General features: G+C 57.0%; 1 protein-coding gene across 1 annotated transcript; it reads right to left on the reverse strand.

Annotated features, from left to right (window-relative positions):
* Window positions 1–432: 432 nt before the first annotated feature.
* Window positions 433–22,231, reverse strand: PADI6 (peptidyl arginine deiminase 6). The gene is made up of 16 exons (XM_045546480.1): window positions 22,140–22,231; window positions 21,230–21,407; window positions 19,401–19,473; window positions 16,982–17,049; window positions 16,386–16,512; window positions 15,325–15,450; window positions 10,378–10,556; window positions 10,051–10,154; window positions 7,075–7,186; window positions 5,776–5,883; window positions 5,411–5,565; window positions 4,736–4,892; window positions 4,495–4,618; window positions 3,370–3,440; window positions 1,794–1,955; window positions 433–666 (listed from the first exon to the last, which is right to left on the reverse strand). Exons 1-16 carry the CDS (start codon window positions 22,229–22,231, stop codon window positions 433–435), a joined length of 2,070 nt encoding a protein of 689 aa, XP_045402436.1.
* Window positions 22,232–23,826: the final 1,595 nt, after the last annotated feature.

Raw genomic sequence — 23,826 nt, forward strand, 5'->3', positions numbered from 1 at the left:
CTGGAGTCTGTCACACTGGGCTCCAGAGCCAAGACCCAGATTGTTGGGGGACAGCAGCATTGTCTAGCCCAGTCCCTGCCCCCCCCCCCCAAAGTGGGACAGCAGGACCACAGGGGTCTCAGCAGCTCAGCTTTGTCCCCAGCTATCTCAAACAAGGGGGCCACGGCAAAAGTGCATTCAGAACAGCTAGAGCTTTATTGGCCATTCAGCAAACACTGCTTAGCTGAAGGTAGTTTTCCACCTTTTCCCCCACAGGGGCTCAAGCTGGTGACATGTGCTCATCCTACAGCGTTTGAGGGACAGGGGCAGACAGGGCAGGGAAGGGTGGTGTTGCCTTGACTCTGCAGCCTCCGTTCTGGGCAAGGAGTCGTGCTGTTGCCCAGTGGCAGTGGGCCACTCACCGGGGCAGAGCAGGCAGCCCCGGGCCTGGGGCTAAGGCACCATCTTCCACCACTTGAAGGCGAAGGGCACCCGGCGGATGTTGGCACAGGCACACAGGTCCCCAACCTCGGTCAGGTAGCAGTCAAAGTCGTCAATGAAGGTGCAATTGAAGCCCAGGGGCTCCAGCAATTGGCAGACCCTTTCTTCCAGGCAGCAGGTACCCTTGATTTGGGGCCCAAAAGGCTTGGGGATCCCCAGGGTCTTGCCTATCACAATCATCTGCAGCTGTCAGGAAGACAGTTGTGCGTGAGGCCTGGAAGGGGATCAGCCGTGGGAGAAACCCCCTCCCTTTCCCCTAAGGAAGGAGCACCACAGGGTAGGTGCAGGGAAGACCCAGCTGCCTCTACTGTGTGGTTGGGCCAGACCAGGGACAGCAAGCACTTGGCACCATCCTCACCAACACCACTGACCGGCGAGACCCAGCTCACTTCTGCCTGACCCTCTAACTCATACCCAATGTGGTTGCACCCAACGACCCTCCCTCGAACCCAACGTAAAACCCCAATCCTGCCTGGCCAGGGGCTGGCTTGGGCAGCTTCCCCTGTATTTCTGTCACTCTGGCCTTTTTGTCCTGCATGTGCCACGTTCCTGCTACCTCCACAGGGGTGCTCTCCAGCCCCAGCTTTGGCAGTTGACTTTTCGCCATCTTTAACCCTTCAAAGAAACTTCTCACCACTGCTCATGCCCACTGGCCCCACCGATCTCATAAAACTAGAAGATACCAATGGAGCATGGGTAAGTTTGAGTCCTGTGTCTCTAGGACCCGGGGAGAGGAGGCACTCAAGTGCCTCAGAATTTGTTTTGAGAACCTCATGACAGGTCATGGTTGTTGCATGGGAGAGTTCAGACATGAGCCTGTTGGCACACGCTGGGCAGAGCCAGGACCTCTTGTACTCATACCCCCTACTCCCGACTTTGACTCCTGTTTAGCAGGAGTAAAATGTTACTTTACGCAGTCAAGCACCTACATATTCAGATGCTGCTGATCTGAACCCTGGGGACAGTGGACAGAAGACCCTGCCCTCAGGGAACTTGGACACAGCATCCCCCTCTGGGAAACAGCTCATCTGTCCCTTCAGGCTGGAGGTTAGCTTGCTGAGGCCCCCAAAGCACAGGGCCCAAGTCCTGGACCACAGTAACTGCTTGGCGAGTGCCCCAGGCTTTAGGGCCAATGCACCTGCGTCCTGGGTGGGGTCTCCCCCAACTAAGTGGGGAGAGGGAGGCCTCATGGGCACCGCTGTCTGCTGCACCCGTCCCCTGCAGCCTAGCACTGTGGGTGACGTGCCAGCTGGCACTGGCTGAGGGACCCCTCCCCAACCCGGGAAGCCCAGTGTACCCCCCGCACCCCTTACCAGGTCAGGGAAGTACGGCCTCACGAAGGGCCTCTGGGTCTGCTGGTCGGAGGGGACGTTGGTCAGCCGCGCTAAGCAGAAGAGCTGAGGTATGTCGATGATGTCCTTCTCCACCAGGCCCAGCTCCGTCTTCAGGATGTCACGGTTCAGGAGAATGCACTTCTGAGGGGCAGGAAGGGGCCGGGAGAGAGGTGACCTCAGGCACGGAGAGGCGACCTGCTTCCTTCCCCACCAACGGGCCACGGCCCGAAGCAGCTGCCGTGTCTTCCTCTGTGTGCCAGGAGCCTCACAGGTCAGGCCGGCCCCCAACGTGGCAGGCAGTGTTCCCAGGGGCAGCGGGGTCACAGAGAGGCCTGGGCTGGAGGCTGGGATCCCACAGCTAGGCAGGGCCACCTCCCTGCTGGGACCAGCTGAGCCCCGCACCTTGATAGGACCAGACTCACACCCACCACGCCTAGGCTGTCCGTCCCCAGGGGCTCAGAGGCTGTCTCGGCCCCATGTCTGGCCACTGCCCACCCTGCCATGCCAGGAGTCCTTCCCTGCTCTTGCAAAGGTCAGAGTACCAGTGTGCCGTGGCACAGAACACTCCTCGGCTGGGAATAAGGGTCGCAGTGAGCAAAGGAGTTTTGCTCTAGCCACGTGACCTTGGGCAAGAAGGTGTCCCCTTCTTTAGGCTTCGGTGTCCCCTTCCAGCAGTCGGATAACCTCGGTTCTGGGGACTCTGCTTCTCACAGCCAATGAGCCACATTCCCAAGAGGTCTCTGAAGACCCCAAACACCATGCTCGTGGCTGCTGTGATGGGCCACTTCCCCCAGGGAGTGCCGAGAAGGCCCTGGGCCCGAGTCTGATACTCAGCTCCTCAGAGGGGGGACAGTCCTGCTCCCCAGGAAGTAGACACCAGGCAGCCGAGTAGCACAAGCAGCGAGCAAAGCGTGAACTTGGGAGTCCCGCTCGGGTCCAAACCTGGTCCCAGCTGACCGGCTTAGGCTAGCGGCTGTGCCCTGAGCCTCACTGCCCCCTCGGACGAGCTGAGCTTTACGTTCTGTGTGGCTCCAGGGTTTCAGTAATGTGCCTCCCGCGATGCTCGGCCATGGTAGGTGCTTGGTTAGGAGGCTGTCTAGACTGTGAGCGCCTTTCCAGCTTGGGGACAGAGCCAGGTGGGCGGTCAGGACCAGAACTCATTCTGACAATATCTGACACTGCTGAGCAAGCAGAATCTCTGCCAGCTGTCCCCTCACGCCAGCCCCCACTCCACCCCGGGGTCTAGATCCCGGCCCTCAGCCACTTTTGGCTAACACCTGGGGAAGCTGTGTCACCCGTGCTTCTTGGTCTCGTCTAAGCACAAGGCACATCTTGCTGTATTGTTGGCTTCAGAGACTTAAGCTCCTCCCAGTTCCTCAGTCTCCCGAAGCTGGTACACAGCCAGCCCTGGCCCTGGAGCTGGGCCTGTGTCAGGACCGGGAACAGAGGGCAGCTGCCCCCGCCCAGGCCCCTACTGGGAATGGCCGGAACCTTCCGCAGGAACCTGCGGTGCCAGCCCTTTCTTGGGCAAGGCCCCCCACAGCCTGGGCCCTACCTCCGCGTATTCATTCTGCTTTCTCAGGTTTTCATCAGCAAGAAACTGATCGATGGTCTTGGCTTCCCTTCCTGTGGGAAGAAGGGTGGGGGCAGGCCTGTGGGCCGACGCTGTCTGCAGCTGGCCAGACTCGGGCCCTGGCACAGCCAAGTGGGCCAGTGACTGTGGTGAGTGGCCTCACCGGTCTCCAGACCACCCCCACCAACCCAGTACAACATCTCACACCTGGGGACTGACCAGGGTCTGCACTGGAAAGCCCAGGCAGGACTCTTACTGCCACCCGCCACTCTGTCCCTGGCGTGAGGGGGCGTAGCCTATGCCAGGCTCAGAGAGGCAGCCTAGAACACACGAGCAGGGTCACTGCGGCCCCCATTCACCTCCCCAGCATGACACGATCTGTACAGCCCAGCCACCTTCCACCTGTGACCCTGACCAGGTTACATTCACTTTGCTCCTTAGTTGCCTGATCTTTGGGAGGGGGATGCCCAGTGTAGCCATCAGCTCTGAGGTGACAGCCTTTGGCGTGTGGTTCATGCTCAGTAAATGTCACCATCCACAGTGCTTCTGTGACCCAGGAGGCATCCGGGCAGTCTGGAGAGGGATGGGACACCTGTGTTCCTCACACGCTCCCAGGTGATACGGGGGCTGCTGGCCCTCGGACCATGCTTTGGGTGTCAAGGGTCTAAAGAACTTCCTGGCACCCCAGCCACTTGCAGGGGAAAGGGTCTCCTTGTGCTACTATAGCGTTTAGATAAAAAGTTCTGTGGCTCCAGCCACACAGCCTCTGCGTGTCTTAAGGGTGCCCAGGTTTCTGACCCAACATCCCCCAAGTAAGGCCAGACACCGGCATCGCTCGCATTTGTTCTTCCCCCACGTGGGGCCATCATGTGCTAAGTCCGTCCCTCTCAGATGGGTTCTAGCGGCCTCGCCAGAGCTTCTGGTCTACCTGTGTGGTCCTAGTACTGCCAGAATAGCGTGGAGACGGGATTACCGCCTTCCAACAGCTTTCTCATTTCCCCCGAGATCCCTTCTACCAGGAGTGACAAAGCAGTGAATGACCATCCAGAAAGGGCCCCCTGGGGAGGCAGGGACCCAACTCTGTCTTGGGGTTGGGGGCTCCCTTACCATTAGAAAGGAGCTGATCCCCTCTAACCTCGTCAAACAGAAGCGCGTTGCCGTAGCCTTGCTTCTGTCTCTCCTGGAAAAGTTTATAGCAGGCGCTGGGGCTGGCCAGGAGCAGCTGGAAGCTCTGGGAAGAGACCTGGGGTCAGAGGCCACCATCTTCCCCAGGAGCCACCAAGGGTCCCCCCAACAGCAGGCGTGGGAGATGTGGTCGGATGTGCCTTCTCCAGCCCCCACCACAGACCTTTTTGCTGTCACTCTTGTCATCTATGGGAACGAAGCACATGAACTCATCCATGTGGCCCGTCATTAGCCAGTCTGAGTAGACTTCCACCGGGGCCTGGACCTGCTGGGCATAGAGGAAGTCTCGGAGGGTGTCACTCATGGCCCGGCCCTCTGTACTAAAAGGAAGATGGAAAGAACAGCCCTTGAGCCAGGGCAGCCCCCGTCAGCTGCCTGCCACTCGGCAAGCGTCAACTACCTCCTGGTAACTGGCCCCTCTGACTGCTGGGTGGGGTGGCCAGTCCGTGCAAGACGGGGTGGTTAAGAATCCCTTACTCTGACCCAACTCAGGACAGAGCCAGGTGACTCTAGGTAGACTGAACCTTGGACGCGGCCTTGTTCAGGTCTGTGGTTATGAAGTCCAACCACACCTTCTGTGGCAATAACACCCCTTTGGGCCAGCAGACCGGCTGAATCTCACTTGTTTCAGTTTAAACCCCGAAATCAAAGAATAAGCCCTTTGCTTTTTCTACCTTTAGTCTCCTACGTGAATCAGAGGCCCAGATACCCTTCTCAGTTTAAGAAGTAGCCCAGAGCACAGGCCGCTGAGGTTATGAGAATCAGAGCCAGATTGGCTACCAGGGTCCCTTTCTTTAGTTTTAGAGACATGTGGCCACCATCTGGTCTCCTGGCTCACCTGGGATAGAAGCTGCTGCCGATGAGGACCCTGCCTAGGGGGTATTCCTTCCCCTGGACCTTGACAGGCGGGGACACCATCAGGTTCCCAATGGAATCCATGCTGGCCACTCTTTGGTCCTTGGTGTGCTGGATCATGTAGCCGACACCAGGGCTCTGGAAGGAGAGTCCGCCAGGGTGGGGGTGTTGAAGGGAATGGCTGCAAGCCCATCTTACCCCCAATCCAGAATCTCAGGGAGACTTCCATATCCTCTTCCCCCGAGGCTACCTGGACCCCTCCCGCTCCCTTGTGCCCCATCACATCCTGACAGGTGCCAGGCCCGAGAGGTGGGACCGGGTTCAGATCAGCCAAACCGAGCTCCGCACCAGTGAGTATTTCATGGAGATCTCTTCAAGTGAGATGGCCCGAGGGGTATCGAGGACAAAGGATATCGTCTTGTGGGGCGCCTGGGTGTAGCAGAAGGCCATCTCATCCTGCAGGAGACAGGACACAGGTTGGGAGGTTGTCTCACCCCTTCCCCTGCTCGCCTGTGTCTGGCTCGCGGGCACAGCTCCCTGGGCCTCAGCCACCTCCAGAGGGTGCAATAAGAGCCCCCTTCTCCCTGCCACCTCCTGCGCAGCTTCAGCCCAGCCCAGCCGTCACCTCTTGAGGCCATTCTGACCTCTTTTACTCCTATTCTTCAGGTTTAGGACTTGAGTCACCCAGATTCTCCCTTTTCTTCCATACCCAGTCCTTTAACAAGCCTAGTTGGCTTCACTTAAATATGTTCCGAGTCAATTTGTCTCTGGTACCACCCGGGGAGTCACCACGATCACTTCCCTGTACTGCTGCAATGCCTTCCAACCAGTTTCCCTCTTCCATACTCGCCCCATCCTAGGATCTGTGCCCTGCATCTCAGCCAGAGGCGGCTTTTGAAAACCCGAAGTTGCCACCTTTCATTCCCCCCAATTCGTGACTTCTGGTCATCCTGCTCTGCCCTGGGGTTGTCTGTGTCTTTTACCTTCTGGCTTAAGATATAATATCGCCCTCACCTGCCTCTGACTTCTGTTCGCTATGATCACCAGCCCTTCCGTTCAAGTCCTCCAAGCAGACCCCGTTGTGGTCTTCAGCTGTCTGTGCCCCAGGGGTCCCCTATATCTAATCCCCCCTCCCCAGCCTCCACGAGGCTGCCTCCTTGTGTCATTGTGTTTTTTTTTTTCACAGCACTTAGCTCTATTCCTTGCTGGATCAGGGGCAGCTCCTGTGCTATTCTGTCACCTCTGGTGCTTGGGACGGTACACCCAGCACGTAGTCACGAGTATCGTGGGGTAGGGTGGAGCTCCAGAGCTGAACGCTGACCCGGGCTCTAGACTTAGGGTTGTGCCAGGGTCAGGTGGAACCCTGGGGCAGGGGCCCAGCCCTGGCAGAGTTAGCTGAAGGCACCAGGGGTTCTGTGGTCTTGAACACACGCATTCTGGAATGGGAGGAAGGCTGGACTCCGAGCTCTATCCCTTAGCGGCTACGACTCGGGCAAGTCATTCTCAAAGAAGCCCTAAGAACGGAGACACCCCTGTCGAGGCTCAGGTTTGCCATGAAGGTTAACCAGAAGCCTGTGAGCTCCCTTCTAGGTGGCACACGCCAAGGCTCCCCCCACCCACAGCAGGTTTCCCCAGGTGGGGTGTTACCTGGAGCCACCTGCCCATGCGGTTGGGGTCCTCATAGACAGTTGCCACCTGGAAGTTACTCTTCTCGCTCAGCTCCGTCACCGTTTCCACAAAACCCTGGAGCTGCAGCTCTCTGCCACGGGAGATAAGCCAGTTCCAGGAAGGCCTTCAAGCCCCCCCACACCGGTCACGCTCTCCCCGTTCCGGGAAGGACAACGCCTCCTTCTGACCAGGAGAGATCATGCCCCTGCCTACGGGGTACACACAGCAACCGCCCCTCACCACCCTCAGAGCCCGTCTCGCCCAGCCGGCGTCACTCGGCTCAACCCGTGGCAGAGCCAGGTCAAGAAGTGCTGGTGTCAGCCCCTGCCCTGGTGGCCTAGGCCTGTTCTCTCTCTGCCCTTTAGGCACATTCTACCCCCACCGCAGGCAATTTGGGAACTCTTCCCTCAGCCCACCCAGAGGTATTGTCTGATTCTTCTTTCCGGGGGGCTCCGTTTTCCCCCAAGCCAAGAAACTGGGTCCCCCTTGGGAGGGCCAAGAAGGTTTGTCACATTCCTGTGCGTGGCACGAGGTGGGTCTTGAACCTGGGATCTTGGTGCCGTCACGTCCAGCACCAGGCTTGGGAATCTACAGTGGACATCGCTTCCTTGAAGATGAAGTGACGTTTGAGGCTGGCGTTAAGATTGCTCGTTATATAGACAAATAGATCCACAGGAGTTGAACGTCAGTGGGGTCATACTATTGGGAAAGTATCAAAACTGGCATTTTAGTTCAGTTCCAGCGCCAAAGCCTGCATTGCTGTTCCGTCAGATTGCTACGCTACCCTGTTAGTAACAATGTAGCCACTAGTGTACTGTTCATAGCATCCTATGCTACTGCTCCAAAGAACCCATTTCTTGGGTCTACACAGACAAGGCTACGGGGAGCCGGCCATCCAGACAACATCTAGAACAGTCTACGGACGTTTACTGGGGGAAGGGTGTGTAGCCCCAGGCCTGTGGGTCCTCTGTGGGCAGGCGGGGCCAGGCCATGCCTGAACACCACCCTTAGGGGAGACCTGGGTTTCCTTGAAGAACAGGTGGCGGCTGCCTTCTGTGGGTGAGCAACCTCCGTCTTCAGATACAGACACCAGATCCGTCTTTTGTATGAGCCACCAGCAAGATCCCATCAGATCTTCCCCGAGATTTGACCTTTTTGTCCTGAAACCCGCTGTTCCTCCGAGGACCCTTGGACTTCACTCCGCAGTAGCCCTCCCACGGATGCTCTGTCTGCGCCTCACTGGGCCGGGAGGAGGGCTAGGTCCTTACCACTCGTGGCTGCACCCAGACATCTCCCTTGACACCCCAGCCCCTGTTGTACATTGCCCTCCAGCCACAGGACGTGCTGCCCTGCCGGGATACTCGGTCACCCTGCCGGTCTACCTTTTCTGACGTCCCATCACTGCCACCATCCTTAGTAACATGCCCATCTGCATGATCACGCCGTGCCACGGCCTGTTTAGATCTGATCTGAGATCTCATTTTCCACCCTGCCTCAGCCTCCTGTGCTGCTGGCCTCACCACCTCCACGATCTCGATCAGACATCCAGCCCCCTGACCACCATCTCCCTGAGGCTCCTCCTAGCCCCTAGGCTGGCGGCTTGGCCTCACGAGGACCTCCCCCCTTTCCTCGTTCTTCCTTCTGTGGTGCATCACCATTGTATACTCTTGTCCCTGGGCAAACCCAACCCTGGCTAGACCCGGGTCTACATCTGATCTCCCCTAGAGGTTGTTACTGAGAGTAGTTGGGGAAAAGCCCGAGGTGACTTATCTCTCTAGGTAGCCAAGCTAAGCAGGCTGTGAGCACTGCCCAGCCGTCCTACTAGTGCTTCCCTAGTTGTCTGTTCCCTCCTGGAACAGCGGCGCGCTGTCCTCGTGCACCGTCCTGCTTTTTGGTTCCTGCAGCTGCCTCTTCCCTCCCGTCGGCTCTTCCCTTCTCTGCTAGGTTGTTCCCGTTGTCCTTTGCCTCCTACTTTAGAAGACGGCCTTCGTGTAAGGAGCCTGCCGTAAGGGACACGTGGCTGTAGTAACTGGCGGCAGCTGGTATGGAGTTGGTGGGGCCAGGGGTGTCCTACCTTCAAAGCAATCCCAAGTCTAACTGCTGGGTCCGAGCTGGTCTCTTGCCTTTTATATGTGTTTAGTTTTCCATGCGACAGGCGACAGCATAGACAGAACCCTTGGTGGTTTCCCACTGGTTGTGTCCACATCCCGCCTCTCCTCCTCCCTGGGCACGTGGCCACGTAGCCAGAGACCATTCCTGGTGTCCCTGAGGCTGATGTGGCCTGTGCCTCTTCAGGCCTTTGGTGCATGAACAGAAGTGGTTCAGGAGACTTCTAGACCCCCAGCAGCAGACAGGCAACTTCACCTGGACTTTGGCTTTTACCCCTTCCTGGGTCCGGGGTCTAGAAGTGCACGTGCCCAGCCTACATCGTAAAGACGGAGATGCCGCACCCCCCAGGGGAAAGCATCCTCACAAGACTGAAAGGAACCCTAAGTGACAGTGGGGAACAGCACCCCTCCCCTGCCTGCAGGCGTCTGGGTGAGGAAAAACATGCAGCTGTATTTGGGGTGCAGCACAGCCCCAGAGCCCATAAGGTGCCGTCCACTGTGGCCCCATCCCCCTGCCTCCTCCGGCTCTTGCCTGTTCTGACAGGACATGCTGGCAGCCTTGCCTCTCTGCCCTTTACCCTGTTTTAGAGCACTTGGCACTGCCTAACACCGTGCTGTTTGACCCCTGTAAGAACAGGGGGACCACCTCGTTCATCTCGCAGTCCCTGGCTTTGGGAGTATTCAGACATGTCAGACGGTTGCCTTGGGGCAGGTCTGGCCAGCTCAGATGGAAGGATTTTACTCTCCTGGTGAGATGTCCTAGTCACCTTCACCCACCCTGCCCTGCTACAGAAAGAAGGCACCAGTTATGAGCACTGCCCGGCACAGGCAGCCCGAGGGTTCTTACCTGCACAGGTAAACCTCCAGCGGCATCTGGGTGCTGGGAAGAAAGATGCACGGAGCCACGCGGAACACTACCGTGTCTTTGTACACCGGGGTCTCCGGGATCGCCTGCGACACAAGACAAGGTCCTGTCAGCGACCGGCTTCCGCGTCCACACCCTCCCCTCTCACCTCTCAGCCCAGCTCACCACTGGGCCTCGCCTGCAGCTTTCTCCCCAGCCCCTAGCTCTGCCCCCCAAGCCTCACGTCCCCCCGTCCTCTGCCCAACAGTGAGACATGCTCCCCCGACCGGAGCGTCCTAGTCCAAGGGGGACGTTTCCTTGGGGACGTACCGGGTCTTGAGACTCTTCCACCAGGGAGGCAGAGTAGGAGATCAGGCCTGAGAAGCTGGCGGACGGGAACTCCGTGGCTTCCACGTAGAGGGTCTCCTTCAACTGGTTCCCCAGGAGCGCCAAGGTGTAGGTGTGCTGGCCAGGCCCCAGCACCAGCTCGAAGGTATGAGAGCTGTCTTCTAGGAGAGGGAGGGGACAGACCAGCTACTGAAATAGCCTCGTTCTGGTCACCACACTTGATGGTCAAGGCACCAGCCCATTTCTCATGTCAGAAGCTGGGCTGTGGGTTCTAGAACTGGCTTACTTGGGGCTTTTTTTAAAAAAAAAAAAGGAAACAGGGTCTTGCTCTGTCCCCCAGGCTGGAATGCAGTGGCATCATCGTAGCTCACTTAACCTCCTCCCAAGTAGCTGAGATTATAGGCACATGCCACCACGCCCAGCTAATTTTTTTTTTTTTTTTGTAGAGAAGGGGTCTTGCTGCTCCACTGCCCAGGCTGGTCTTGAACTCCTAGCTCAAACGATCCTCTTGCCCTGGCCTCCCAAAGTGCTAGGATTATAGGTGTGCGTACCTGCACCCATCCCGTCCCCGTGTTCCTTCTGCTGTCTAGGGCTTAGGGGACACCCAGATGTCCGTTCCCCAGCAAGGGCCAGTCACTCACCAGCATGGTGAGACTGATTACGAGTTAGGACTCGGGCGCTCAGACGCCCGCCTTCGAGGCCTCCAGTCCAGGGTGAAGATTCATGAATCGAACTTTTGGGATGATAAGGTCCAAAGGTGAGAAACTGTACAGAGTTGGGCTTGGCAGCCTCATCTGAAAAGGCCACTTACTGACACCAGCAAGCTCAGCGAGAACCGTCTGGTCAGTGGATTATGCCTCAGCAGAAAGTTTCTGAAGAAACCAAGTGTTCTCCTGATTGTACATGTTAAGCCTGTTTTCTTCTAGTTTTAGGTCAATTAAAAATGAAACCACACACAGAAGTTCACCACATGCGGTGGTTGTCTCTCATTAACTGGACCCCAGATCTGCCCATTTTGCAGGCCGGAGATCACCCTGACCCAAAGCCACCGAGCTCCTCCCACCTGGGCCACTCGAACGCCTTCCTGCCTGGCCTTCGCCTCTGTCCTTCTCCATCCTGGCGTGGTGGCTGCAGTCCTGGTGGCTGTTGCTGCCTGAGGTCCCCAGTGGATTCTTACCTTAGAGAATCCTGTAAACGAGGTCCTTGGCCACCAGAACCTTGAAAGATCTGGGCGCCATGTCTCCCTCAGACCTCTGCATGGCACGTGCCAGCTGCTTCCAGCTCCGGTTCCCCTAACGTGTCCGATGGCTGCTGTGGCCATGGCTGTCCCCGGTTCAGGCACCGCCCTGGCTCCTCGGCCTCTTGCTCTGGGTTGTGGCCGTAGCAGCCCCCCAGATGGGCTCTGGAGTTCCACAGTAACACCTCCTCCGAGGCACGGGGGTGCCGGCCACAGGCCTGGCCTCAGTCCCCCTGCTGCTGGCCTCCAGGGGGCCGGGCCAACTGGGAACGCTCCTTTCTGGGTTTCCACTTCCAGTCTGCTGGGAAGCTTCCCCGAGCAGGCAAGACTGGAGGGGGCAGGCTTCTACCAGGACCCCCGCAACCCCCCAGCACAGACACGGCCCTCGACCTGCTGCAGTCAGCTGGTGACCGCAGAGTTCCCGACTACACAGATGGATCCTGGCTGGCCGCCACTCAGCCCAAGAGCTGCTGCAGGCCCAGGGCCTTCTGTCCTGGGGATCTGGGCTCCCTGTGGGCGAGTCACCACTGAGCGGTGAGGGGTGCAGTCCCCTTGCCCCAAGTCCCTACCTGCTGTCTCAGTAGTCCCTCTGCGGTTGACCCTCTGGGGCCTTCTCATAGCTAGTAGTTCGTTTTAAAGCACAGCTGACACTTCACTGCAGACTTACTACGTGCCAGGGACTGTGCTAGGTGTTCAGGCTCAGGGACTCACCTGCATCCTCACAACCCTTTGAGGCAGGTGCTCGTTTATCCCCAATTAAGCAGATGGGCAGGGCCAGAAGCCTCATGACCCAGCACGACAGTCACCTCCTCCTGGAAGGCCCTTCCCACTCTCAGGCTCTGCCCTGCTGCACTCAGGTCTTAGCTCAGCTACCCTTCAACTCCTGCCCACCTGGATCTTAAAGGGCTACACCCAGCCCCTACCTGGTCCTTGGCTGTCCCCCTGCCCCGGCAGGCTCCGAGAACAGGCAGTGTGTTCACCTTCCCAGAGCCGGATCCTCAGGGCACAGTAGACACCGACGTATCGAGCCGAGCTTTGTTCTTACCTGCCACATATCACCGGGCCTAGGGGTGGGGCAGGTGTACCCTTTGTTCTTCATTAGCACTTCTGGGCCGTTACTCCGCATTCCTCAAGAATCCTGGCCCCTTTGAGGCACTGTCAGGTAGTGCCACCTGCCCCTTCATTACAACTGACTGCCATCCCTCCGTGGGTCGTCCTGGCACCAGCTTACCCCCATACCACTGTTGTCATCACTGGCATTTGACACCATAGACTGGACATTTTCATCTTCTTTGAACTTATCTTGCTAAACTTGAGTTCTGTCCCACCTTAGATGCCTATTTCTGGGGTCACGGCCCAGACTAAGCTGCTTTTCATAGCTCCATCTTTTCATAGCTCATCTACACTCCTGCCTCAGTCTCCCACCCCAGCCCCAGATCTTCCTGTGGCCAACTCCTACCCTTAGCTTCCTTTGTACCCTTCTCAGATCCAAACATCTGTCACTACATCTACTCCCTCTAACACCACGTCCACTCCCAGACCCTTTTAGTTTACTTGCCTGGAAAGACCTTAAAATTCTTATTAAACCAACTCTTTAAAACTCACTCTCATACCCGAACAGCTAGAGAAGCCACCGTACTGAAATGGCCTAGTTCCAGCTGTGACCAACCTTGCAGCCAGCCTTCACTGCCACTCCGGACACTGTCACGTTTGTATTCCGAGCATTACGTATTCTTAAGCTTCCTTCCTCCGGGGCCATTGCCCCCCTGTTGGGTCAGCCCACTTGCACACAGGTGCACCCACGTTCTACCAGCCTCAGGTGCGCCCCCAACACCACGCCAGCCCCGCCAGTTGTGACCACCATATGACTCCCTCGCAGGCAAATTCCTTCCATGCCGCGCTCACCAGGCCTGCCCATTTCAACCTGGTTTTTATCCAGGGTTCTTTGTCAGGGTCACTGATGACTGTCACTTGGAAGACCGTGACTTTACAGGCTTTGGCACCTTAGTCTACCAACAGCATTTGCCACGGTTGGTCACTGCCTCCTCAAAAGGCTTTTTCTAGAACCTACGCTCTGACTTCCTCTGTGTCTAGAACAGTCTTCAGATCCCTTTGCTATCTCTTCTAGACTAGCGGTTCTCCAGCTTTAGTGTGCTTCAAAATAACCTGGAAGGCTTGGTAAACACCCTGCCCTGGATTCTTGAATAAGTTTAAGAAGGAGAAACACGTAGTTCACTATGATCCACACAATGAAATACAGCGCTTTAGCAGGCTGCTGAACTGGTGGCCCCCTGCGTGGACCCCCAGGACCACTTGTGCTGGCCTAGCCTACCACAGCATCCATGCTTGGGAGGACTCATGGGGGCCTGGACCGGGCCTGGACCTATGGGTCTGAGGCCCACTCCTAGCCCACATGCAGAGGGCTACATCCAACCTGAGCTGCCTCTTCTGGCTAATCCCAGGCTATTTCCAAGCCCATCTGTGAGTTAGGGTCTGCAGAAGAGATGGAGCAGGGACTTTGTGCTACGGCCCCTGAGCACAGGAGAGGAAGTGGAGGCACAGCTCTCCGGTACTGGTGACAGATGGCCCCTCTGAGAATAGGCGCATTGTAAGACCACAGGGCTTCCCAATTGCCCAGCTGAAGCTAAGTGTGGCTTTTAAAGGGTGGCATGTTAGTATATGCCTCCAGAAACAAAGAGTTACGTCTCCATCTGAGAAACTTAGGGGCATTAAATACTAAGCCAGTTAAGGGAAGTAAAGACTTGGTAAAGGACATTTTGCTGGAGTTGGACACGTTTACCTTCTAAGTTGGCGACCTTCCAGCCCTAGAACTGAGCATGCCACCTGCCTCCCAGGGAGAGGAGGGCTGAAGAGGGGCTGTGGTTGGCATAGGGGCTGGGGTATAGGTGCTACTGTATCTCCTACTCTGGCTTTTTGGCCTCTGAGTTCTGGAATTTTAATGGCATGAGGTTTTGATTAAAAATGAAGATGGATTGGCCGGGCGGGCTGGCTCACGCCTGTAATCCTAGCACTTGGGAGGCCGAGGCGGGTGGATCGTTTGCGCTCAGGAGTTCGAGACCAGCCTGAGCAAGAGCAAGACCCCATCTCTACTAAAAATAGAAACAAATTATCTTGCCAACTAAAAATATATAGAAAAAAATTAGCCGGGCATGGTGGCACATGCCTGTAGTCCCAGCTACTTGGGAGGCTGAGGCAGTAGGATTGCTTAAGCCCAGGAGTTTGAGGTTGCTGTGAGCTAGGAGGATGTCATGGCACTCTAGCCCGGGCAACAGAGCGAGACTCTGTCTCAAAAAAAAAAAAAAAATGAAGATGGATTCTTCTGATAGGAATTATCAGGAGATGTTATCTCATCTATATAAGGTAATAGCTCCCATTTCAGCTGATATACATTTGCATTTCTGCTGCATTTCCAGCTGTGAGAATCCTGCTGGGGAGGCACCAGCCCAAGTTTTACAAATGGAGAAAGTGGCCCAGAGGTACAATAGCTTACCCATGTGTATGGACTTCGTCTTTGGTGAAGGTGGCGGCCAGAGAACCCCAGGGACAAAGGTCTGGCCACAGCAGCCCCTGACCTACAGTTCTCAGAGGGGACCCTGCTGAGTAGGGGTGGGCACAGCTCGCCCCAGCACCTTGAGAGCAGACAAAGCTGGGGTTGGCACCAGAATACTCACTTTGGGGCCAGTAGACTCTGGCCTTCTTCGACTCTTCCTCGGAGGTGTGGAGGACCAGCTGGTATTTCTTTAAGGTGTAGCTGGGGCCTTGGACGTTCAGGGTCATCTGTGACAGATTCTTTATTTCTGGACAAAAGACAAGGCAAAGGTTCAGGGGCTTCTGGAGGCCAGCACCCCAGGGAGGGAGAGAAGAGCAGTAGGGCAGGGTGGGGGCTCACACAAGGGAGCACCGAGGACCCTCTGCCGAGGCCAGGCCACATTGCACCCTGCTGCCTGATCTCTGCCTGGCCACAGGCAAGTCACCAACCTCAGGGCCCACATTGTTTTGTTTTGAGACAGGGTCTCACTCTGTTGCTCAGGCTGGAGCACAGTGGTGTGATCACAGCTCACTGTAACCTCCAACTCCAGGGCTCAAGCGATCCTCCTGCCTCAGCCTCCCGAGTAGCTGAGACTACAGGTGTGCACCATCACGCCCTGCTAGGTTTTTTCTTTTTGTGGAGATGGGGGTCTTACTGTGTTGCCCAGACTGGAAGGCTGACTTTTGAGCGAGGGTGGCATTTACTCACAGTCCCCCCCACACACACAGAACAGGGCCTGGCTCAGTTCAGCAAGGGTTCACCTCTGGCCTCGGAACCCCTCCCACTGCTGACCCCCAGGCACAAGTCAGGACCAGATCCAAGAGTGCTTTTTCCTAAGACAGTCAGGGTTCCTGGCCCAGGACATAGGAGGCTTTTTAGAAAACAGCTCATATATCCCCCCATCGTCTTCGTTTAGTCTTTTCAACCACCTCGAGAGGCCAACCGTATCATCCCTATTTTATAGAGAGCAAGACAAGATCAGGGAAGCTCGTGTGCTCAAGTGCACAGCCAGGGAGTAACAGTTTGTAAGAGCCCGTGCGGCTTCTTTCTTCCTAGTTACGCAGCTCCAAGCCAGGACAAGTGATCTGCCCACCTGGGGTGAGCGGGTAGGAGGGGCGGTCAGCACGGAATCGTGTCTGTCGAGGGGCAGGGCTGCGAAGGCAGAGCCCACAAAGGAGAGGTAGGGTCAGTCCGAGGTCTCACCCTCAGAGAGGAGCACCGTCTTGGTCTTCTCGTCCTTGTCCCTGACCTCGGGCTGGCCTGTGTCAGCAGAACTGCAGTTCACGAGCAGGATGGCACCCCAGCCATTGGGACCCCAGGTCCATTTTTTCTGCAAGTGAGACAGGAATGTTGGCTCAGGAAAAAGCCAAGTAAACCCCCTGCTTCTCAGACGACACCTCACGTCAGGGGGCAGAGCCAAGCCTTTCTCCAGGGCAACAGCGACCTTGAGAACAAAGTTTGAGGCCAAGGACCCGTAGGGACAGGAGGGCAACATTGGGCAAGTGGGCTAAGAGGAAGGGAAAAAGCTGGATTCGGGTTACCAGTGACCTACTTTGTTTCGGTGCTGGGGGAAGTAGGGACACAGGCATATGGGAAGACATGTCCCACCTGGGGGTGGCAGCTAGCCAACCCTCTGTTCTAGGTGACCATATGACCAGGCCAGGACATGACCTTAGTGTCAGACATTCTAGTCCTGAATAAGTTAGCAGTTGTCAGTTCTGACTTGAGTTGCAGCAATTTGACTGAAGAGACACCGTGAGGGTCGGACGCAGCAAGTCACGGCCCCGCCCCGCCCTCACCTTTGCCTTCCTGTCACTCGGCAACCCGACTTGTCCATTGCGGTAGATGTCCACCTCCAGGGAGACCTCTGAAACAAAGGAAGGGCGTCTCAGCCACCTAGACAGAGCCTCGAAGCTGCAGGTGAGCCTCCAGGGACTGCCCGGGGCTGTATCGGCCACCAGCCTCTCCTGCACGCGGGAGGTTTAGACGCGGGAGGTTTAGACGCGGGAGGTTTAGAAGCCGGAGGCGTGCTCAAAGGTGGCCGCCTTCCCCACGGGCAAGCCTGGAGCGGCCCAAGTGCTCACGCGACTATCCCAAACCTCCCAGGAACTCACAGAACCGGCCTATTGCAGTCATGATGCCATCTCAGGCCTCACACCTTCTACCCAAGTGGTTCTAGTTTGGAAAACGTACCTCCCTAGCCTTCTGGAAAGCTCTTTTGCTCTCCAAGATGTAGGAAGGGCCCTATATGTAAATTCCCCTTTAGAGCTAAGGATCTCAGCTTCCACCCCCGTGTCACCGTAGAGGCCCCTGACTGCCCTGGCACCCCACCTCCCAGCCCTCCTATCATGCACCGGACTGCGTGGCTTTGTCATGGGCTTTTGTCCACAGCTCTTGTGGACATATGTTTCCCGACTGGAATGTCAGAGCCACAAGCACAGACCTGGTTTGCTGCTGTGTCCTCAGCACTTGGCACACAGGTGCCTGCTGGGAGCCCGGCTGTTCTAGGTCTCAAAGATGGCGTGGGCAAGACAGAAGCCCCGTCCTCTTGGGACATACAGTAGCATGCGAGTGCGCAGCAGGGGCGGGGCGAACAGATACACGTTACGTCCTACGGCAGCAAGAACGTGGGAAACAGGGACAGGGGGACGGAGCGGGAGTGTTTCAGCTTTAGAAAATTCAAAGACGTTTCAGTTGAAATTTAAAAAGAGACCTGAAGGTGGCAAGAAAATAATCTGTGCTAGTATCTGGGGCAAAAGCTATTAGAGGAAATAGGAAGTACAGGTGGCAAGTTCAAGGGTCAAAGTAGCCAACAGTGCCCAGAGCAAAAGGAAGGAGAAGAGTCATAGGTCACAAGGGGCTGCTGATGTAGGTTTTGCGGGCAGCAGGGACTTTGGCTCTGATCTGAGCAGCATGGAAGCAGCTGGAAGGCTTTCAACTGAGATGTTATCTAATGTCTTAGAGATGTGCCACTCTGGCGGCCGGATTGAGACCAGCCCTACAGAAGGGCAAGGGTGGAAGCAGCGAACCCCAGGTTGTGATCCAGGTGGGAGGGGACGGGGGCTTGGACCAGGACAAGTGTGTGAGGACAGCGAGTCTCTGGATTCTGGCTAGGTGCCAGGTAACACCCTCGGGACTCAGACTGACATGGGGTGGGGAGAGCCAGGTGACGCCAAGGTTACAGGCTTCAACAGCTGGCAGGTGGCGCTACCCCCCTCTACCGTGATGGGGAGATGACTAGAAAGAGATTTTGCAGGGGTAGAAAGAGTCAGTTTGCTGGGCTATGTTAAGCTTGAGATGTTCATTAGATACCCAAGAGCGTATGTTGGGTAGGCAATGCCCAAGTCAAGTTCACGAGAGATGACCAGCTGGAGATAGTTTTGGGAGTAGTCTGCCTATAGGTGACATTAAGCCATGTGACTGGCTTCCTGAGCCCTGAAACACTTCAATGGCCAGCTTGGGAGACAGAGTCCAGCAAAGCTTTCTGAGAAGGAGCAGGCAGGGGAGACGTGAGTGCAGCACCCCTGGAATGTTCCAGTGAAGTGTGCCAGGGCAGGACGGACCAGCTGTATTGGACACTGCTGACAGGTAAGGGGAAGAGGGAGGGGACAGCTAGACCTGGTGAAGTTAGAGTCTTCGGTAAGAGCTTGCCGGTGGTAGGTATCCGGGTAGATTCACGGGGAGAGAGAAATCAAGGACTTGTAGGTGGTTCCCATGTAGCAGAGAGGTAGGGGATGGAGCCTAAGGACAACACGGAGTCAGGTGAGAGATGCTACAGCTCGTTCTTCCTGGGCTGATGGCAACGACCCAGAAGAGCGGAGGGGTGGTGGCGTCTTATGTAGAAGAATTGCTAAAGGGATGACTTGAACGAGGGGGAGAGGACCTAGTGAGATGGGAAAGATGAACAGACACATCAGCTGTGACAGAGAAGGTAAGTGACACGAGTAGGTGGGTAGGTGGCAGTAACATGGAATTTCTGGTTGCTTCTGTTCTCAGGAAGTTGGTCAGCGGTAAATAAGGGGGGAAGAGAGATGATTGAGCTTCAAAGAGGGAGTATGTGAGTATCTTGGATCGATCTGCTTGGGAATTCATGCAAGAATTCCGTGAGCCCATAGGAGGCAGCTCCTTGCAGAGAAACCCTTTTTGGTTCTTGTAATGCCCACCCCGCCCCACCCCACCCCCCAGGGGGAGGCTGGGCGCTGGTGGAACAACACTTACCGATGCCCGTGAGGAACAGCACAGCTGTGCCCAGGGACATCTCCTCGTCAGTACCATAGTACGTGACCAAGACCTGTGGAGACAGCGTCCAGACCCATGGGAACGTTAGAAGGCAGGGGTCAGGGGTCAGGAGCACAGCCTGGGCCACGCACCGGGTCTCGGTGTGTGACCTCGGTCTCCTGTTACAGCTTCTGAGCTTCCCGCGTCTTGCTGTGAGCTGGTACAGGGCCCTGGCACTGCCCTTAGGGCAGAGTCAGTCCTGAGCATTTATAAGCTGCCACCGCCCTTCCAACCTCTTCTACGTTAGGCTAAACCCACCCAGGTGGGAGCCACCCCCCTCAAAGGCAGAGGGGTCATCCTGTACCACTCAGGCAAAGAACAGCACGGAGTTTCAGAGCCTAAGCTATAAACCACATCATACCCCCACCCGCCACACCTGCCCTCCCCGGTCCCCCCCACTGCTCCAGGGGGTGGGCAGGGGGAATGGGGCCTTTGACGGCTTCAACTGCTTGCTAAGGACGTGGGACACCCGGGACAGTGAGGGGAGCTGGACCTCAGTCTTTCCTGTGTCGAGAACCAGCCTCTGCTTCTGCAGGGGCCTCCATGCTCTAAGCAGACCTGCCCTCCAGCCAGGGGCCCTGCTCATGGGCTTTGTCATGAACCAAAGACCCAACCGTTAGCTAGAAAACGCTTGCATGTGCGATCTACCACCTGTTCCTAAATGGACGCTGTAGTCCAAGGTCAAGCATCTCACTCTGTTGGCCACTCTTGAGGGTATTGGAGGCTGAGCCCTGGGCAGAGAATGGTCCTCAGGTCCTACCTAGGTGTACCCTCGGGGAACTGCCTGCCCGGGCACGGAGCGTAAGTGGGTGTGTGCACTACACATCAGCCATCCTAGCTCCAGCCCCTGCCAGCAACAGCTCCAGCATGTTCCAGTGGGAACTGCTTCATCGCGGTTCTCACCCCAGCTCTGGATTGGAGTCACCTGGGGAGCCTTAAACTACAGCAGCCGGGGACTCCCGGAGTTCTGATTTAATTGGTAGGGGGTGGGGCCTGGGCACCGGGTGCTGTCTAGTCCCCGGTGGTTCTAATCTGCAGCCAGAGTTGAGCATCACTGCTCTGATGGAGCTTCTACCACAGAACCCCCACCGCTGCCCCTGTCTAGGAGACGGGCAGGCTGTTGTGCAAGGTGGAGGTGAACCTGCCCCACCGCAGGTGCCCTGTCGAGCAAACAGCCCGCCCAGGAGCGAGAGCACAGACTCAGGCTCAGATCCTCGATCCACCCCACTCTGGTTACGCTATTTAGGCTGATACAGCACTCTGTGCCTCAGTTTCCTCAGGTGAAATGAGGGTAGAGGCCAGTCCCTTGATTCAAGCTGTCAAGCATATAGCATGCACTTAATACACCTTAGCAATTAAGCTTCATTAGAGTATCCACATCCAGAAGAGCTGCCTTAGCCAAAAAGCCCATCCGAGTCACCCCGGTAACTTTTAAGCCAGGCGTTAACAGCAGCTGGACTGGAAGGCCCCCCAGCGTCACTCTCAGAGGTGCACGTGGCAGAGACAGACACACTCAGCTCCAATCCCAATTCTGCCAACTACCGGCTTGGGCAGGGCACGCCCCATGCCTCAGTCTCTTCATCTGCAACATGGGGCCGTGGAGGGCCACCCCCAGGTTTTCTGCAAGAGCTGGGTGAGGTCGGACACGCAGGACACTGGGCACCACGTTTCTCACAGGCTCAGGGCATGTCAGCCGTCGGGAGGGGACCCCAGCAGCTGTGCCTCGTCCCACCCCCAAGACACCCCTCATCTCTCTGCCCCAGGCTGACCTTGTCCCCGTCCACCATGAAGCTAGGCGATGTCATCTTGACGATCGCGTATGTGGGCTCAGTCAGGGGCCACCAGATGGTGGCGTCCTCCTTGTCAGTGATCATCGTGTCGGCGATGTCGATCAAGACCCTCCCGGAGCCGCGGATGGTGAAGCACTCGCACATTTGCGGGGCACACCTGGTTCGCCCGGCAAGGAGACAGGCTTTAGGGCACAAAGGCTCCCCTCCTCAGCCTAGGAGGTGGCTGGTACGGTGGGGGACGGCCCCCAAATCCTCATTCTCCTTAGGGTGCCCAGGCAGAGGCCCGCTGGTCAGGGAGGTTTTGGGGTCCCAACACAATCAGCCTTATTCCTACCACTCTGACCCCGAGGACCCCCGTGCTCACCCTGTGCCAAGCTCCAGCCCAGACCCCACCCTCCAACTGATGCTCTAGAAGTTACCAAAGAGGCATCTTATTTATAAGCCCCCAACCCCCAAGGAGGTAAGAGCCACAAGGGATCCTGAAGGGAAAAAAACAGGGTGTGGGACATGGGAGGTCCGAGTTGTGAACCTGGGGAAGTCACGGCATGCTGTAAGCCAGTTACCCCCACGCCAAGGCTCCAGCATCCAGGGGCCCCCTCACCTGCTCCTCCCAGGCCCCTAGAGGGCCAGCCTCACCTGCCTTTCCCAGGTAGGGGGCGGGAAGCCAAGGCGCTCACCTCTCTAAGGGCCCGAAGCCGACATGGGGCAGAGGCAGGAGTTAAGTCAGAATCCTGCAGTGTCGGACGGGGAGACTCTCTAGAAACCCAACCCAGGCTTCCCGAGGCAGGGCAGGACCGTGAGACGCAGTGAAGACAAGCAACCCCAACTCCCAGGAGCAGGGGAGCCAGGTGCCAGCCGCCCCGCCCAGGACCCCCCCCCAGCCCCTTACCCACTGACATCCACGTAGATTTCCGAGCCCAGCACACACACGGCGTGGGCAGGGTTGTCAAGGGAGAGGCGGATGATGTTCTGGAAGGACATGGCACAGCCCCCGAGCTGACCACCCTCAGACCTGCTTACAACCCTCACTCAGCACAGCGGCCTCAGGTGACCCAGGGCTGCCCCACACTCCCCTGTTATGCGCTCAGGGCCTCTCCAGCCCGCCCCCTTGTTACAGCTGTCCAGGTGTAACTCATTGTCTCCACTGGGCTCTCTTGGTGGCTGAGGGCAGGTAGAGGCACAGGCAGCTCGTGGCTGCAGGCCTGCAGACCCGGGGGGCAGAGGCTGCTTGTTAGGGCTCTTGGGCCTCCAGCTGGGAGCAAGAGGGGCTTGGGAAGCTGGTGCCTGGGAGTGGTCGACTTGGCTGAAGCCGTCAGGGGCAAATATCTGCAGAGGTCAGTTGAGGGCAGTTGGGGCAATTGGGGGCAGCATCCCCAGGCTTTGGGGCCTCCATTCTAGGGTGTGTGTTTCCTGGAAATTGACGAGGGCAGCCCAGAAAAGTGTTGGGCTCATGGTTCTCAGTGCTCTGGTGGTTGCCAAACTTGTCAAGGGAGCTTGTTAACATTGCAACTCCTGGACCCAGAAGGTCTGGGGCGTGGGTCCAGGAACCTGCATCCCATCCCCAGGTGATCAAGGTGAGCCAGCTGCTCACAGCTGTGTCTCCAGAGGGGCAGAGTGAGTGTTGGTGGAATGAGCAAATCAAGGGCCCCTACGGAGCCAGGTGCACCTGCTGCTGTCCATCTCGGCTGAGCCCACGAGCAAAGAAACAGGAACTGTTGCTCCGGCACAAGGAACTTACCCAGCTTCCTTTGAAACAGTGTCCATCCTACGTCTTAAGCTTGGGTTATGCTTATTCTTGGATATGTACCACGTTCACACCACGGTGCCAAGTCCAGAGATTCTCCCTTCTGCCTTGTCCCTTGCCCACCCATAGGTGGGGGCAGCCAGTGTCACCAGCTTCTTTCATTTCTTTCCCAATAAATGCTATGCAAGATCAAGCAAGTATGTCCGTCCTCCCCTTGTTCTTTTCTTACATAAATGTAGGCTACACAGTATTTCATAGCCTGCTTTTCCCACTTCACAGTGCAAATTGGAGGGACGTTCTCCCTATGACTATCCAAAAAGCAGCCCTGTCCCTTTTTATGGCTGTGTGCTCTGCATGGGGCCGTGCTGCAGTGTACGTAAGCGTTTGTTGTCAGCCTGTTGCTCTGACACACGGAGCTGTTGCGAGTCGCCTGTGTGTAGCCAGCGCAGGGCACGTAGGCTGGCACTGAGTGAAGGCTGCGCCGCTGAGCTCTCTCAGGAGCCGAAGTTAAAACATTCCCCCTTTGGAGGCTTTAAGCACGCAGTGTCACTGTCACGGATGGCTCTGTTTTAGTTGCTTTGGAGGCAGGTGGTTGGCCAGGAAGGCCCTAAAATCCCCTCTGATGGGATTGAAGGTGGCAAAATTAAGCAGGCAGGAGGCACCGGCCTAAGGACTCAGCCGTCCGTCCTCACGCACAAGCAGCCAGAGGTGGGCTGGGGGGAGGGGACGGTCTGCCTGGGGAGGGGTCGCTGAGGGCTGAGCTCTGGGTTCAGAGGGCAGCCTGCCTTGTGCCAGGGCCCCGTCTGAACATAGCAAGGAAGGACCCAGCTCC

The sequence above is a fragment of the Lemur catta genome, chromosome 3 (genome assembly GCF_020740605.2).
Source record: "Lemur catta isolate mLemCat1 chromosome 3, mLemCat1.pri, whole genome shotgun sequence".
In the NCBI taxonomy this organism is placed as follows: Eukaryota; Metazoa; Chordata; class Mammalia; order Primates; family Lemuridae; genus Lemur; species Lemur catta.

Bases quoted from the DNA above. Each gene is read 5' to 3' on its own strand.
- PADI6 (XM_045546480.1), bottom strand. From the start codon at position 22,231: ATGTCCTTCCAGAACATCATCCGCCTCTCCCTTGACAACCCTGCCCAC. The intron at 17,050-19,400 runs GTAAGTGTTGTT...CCTTTGTTTCAG, and splicing joins GCTGTTCCTCACGGGCATCG to AGGTCTCCCTGGAGGTGGAC. The intron at 1,956-3,369 runs GTAGGGCCCAGG...CCTGCCCCTCAG, and splicing joins AGCAGAATGAATACGCGGAG to AAGTGCATTCTCCTGAACCG.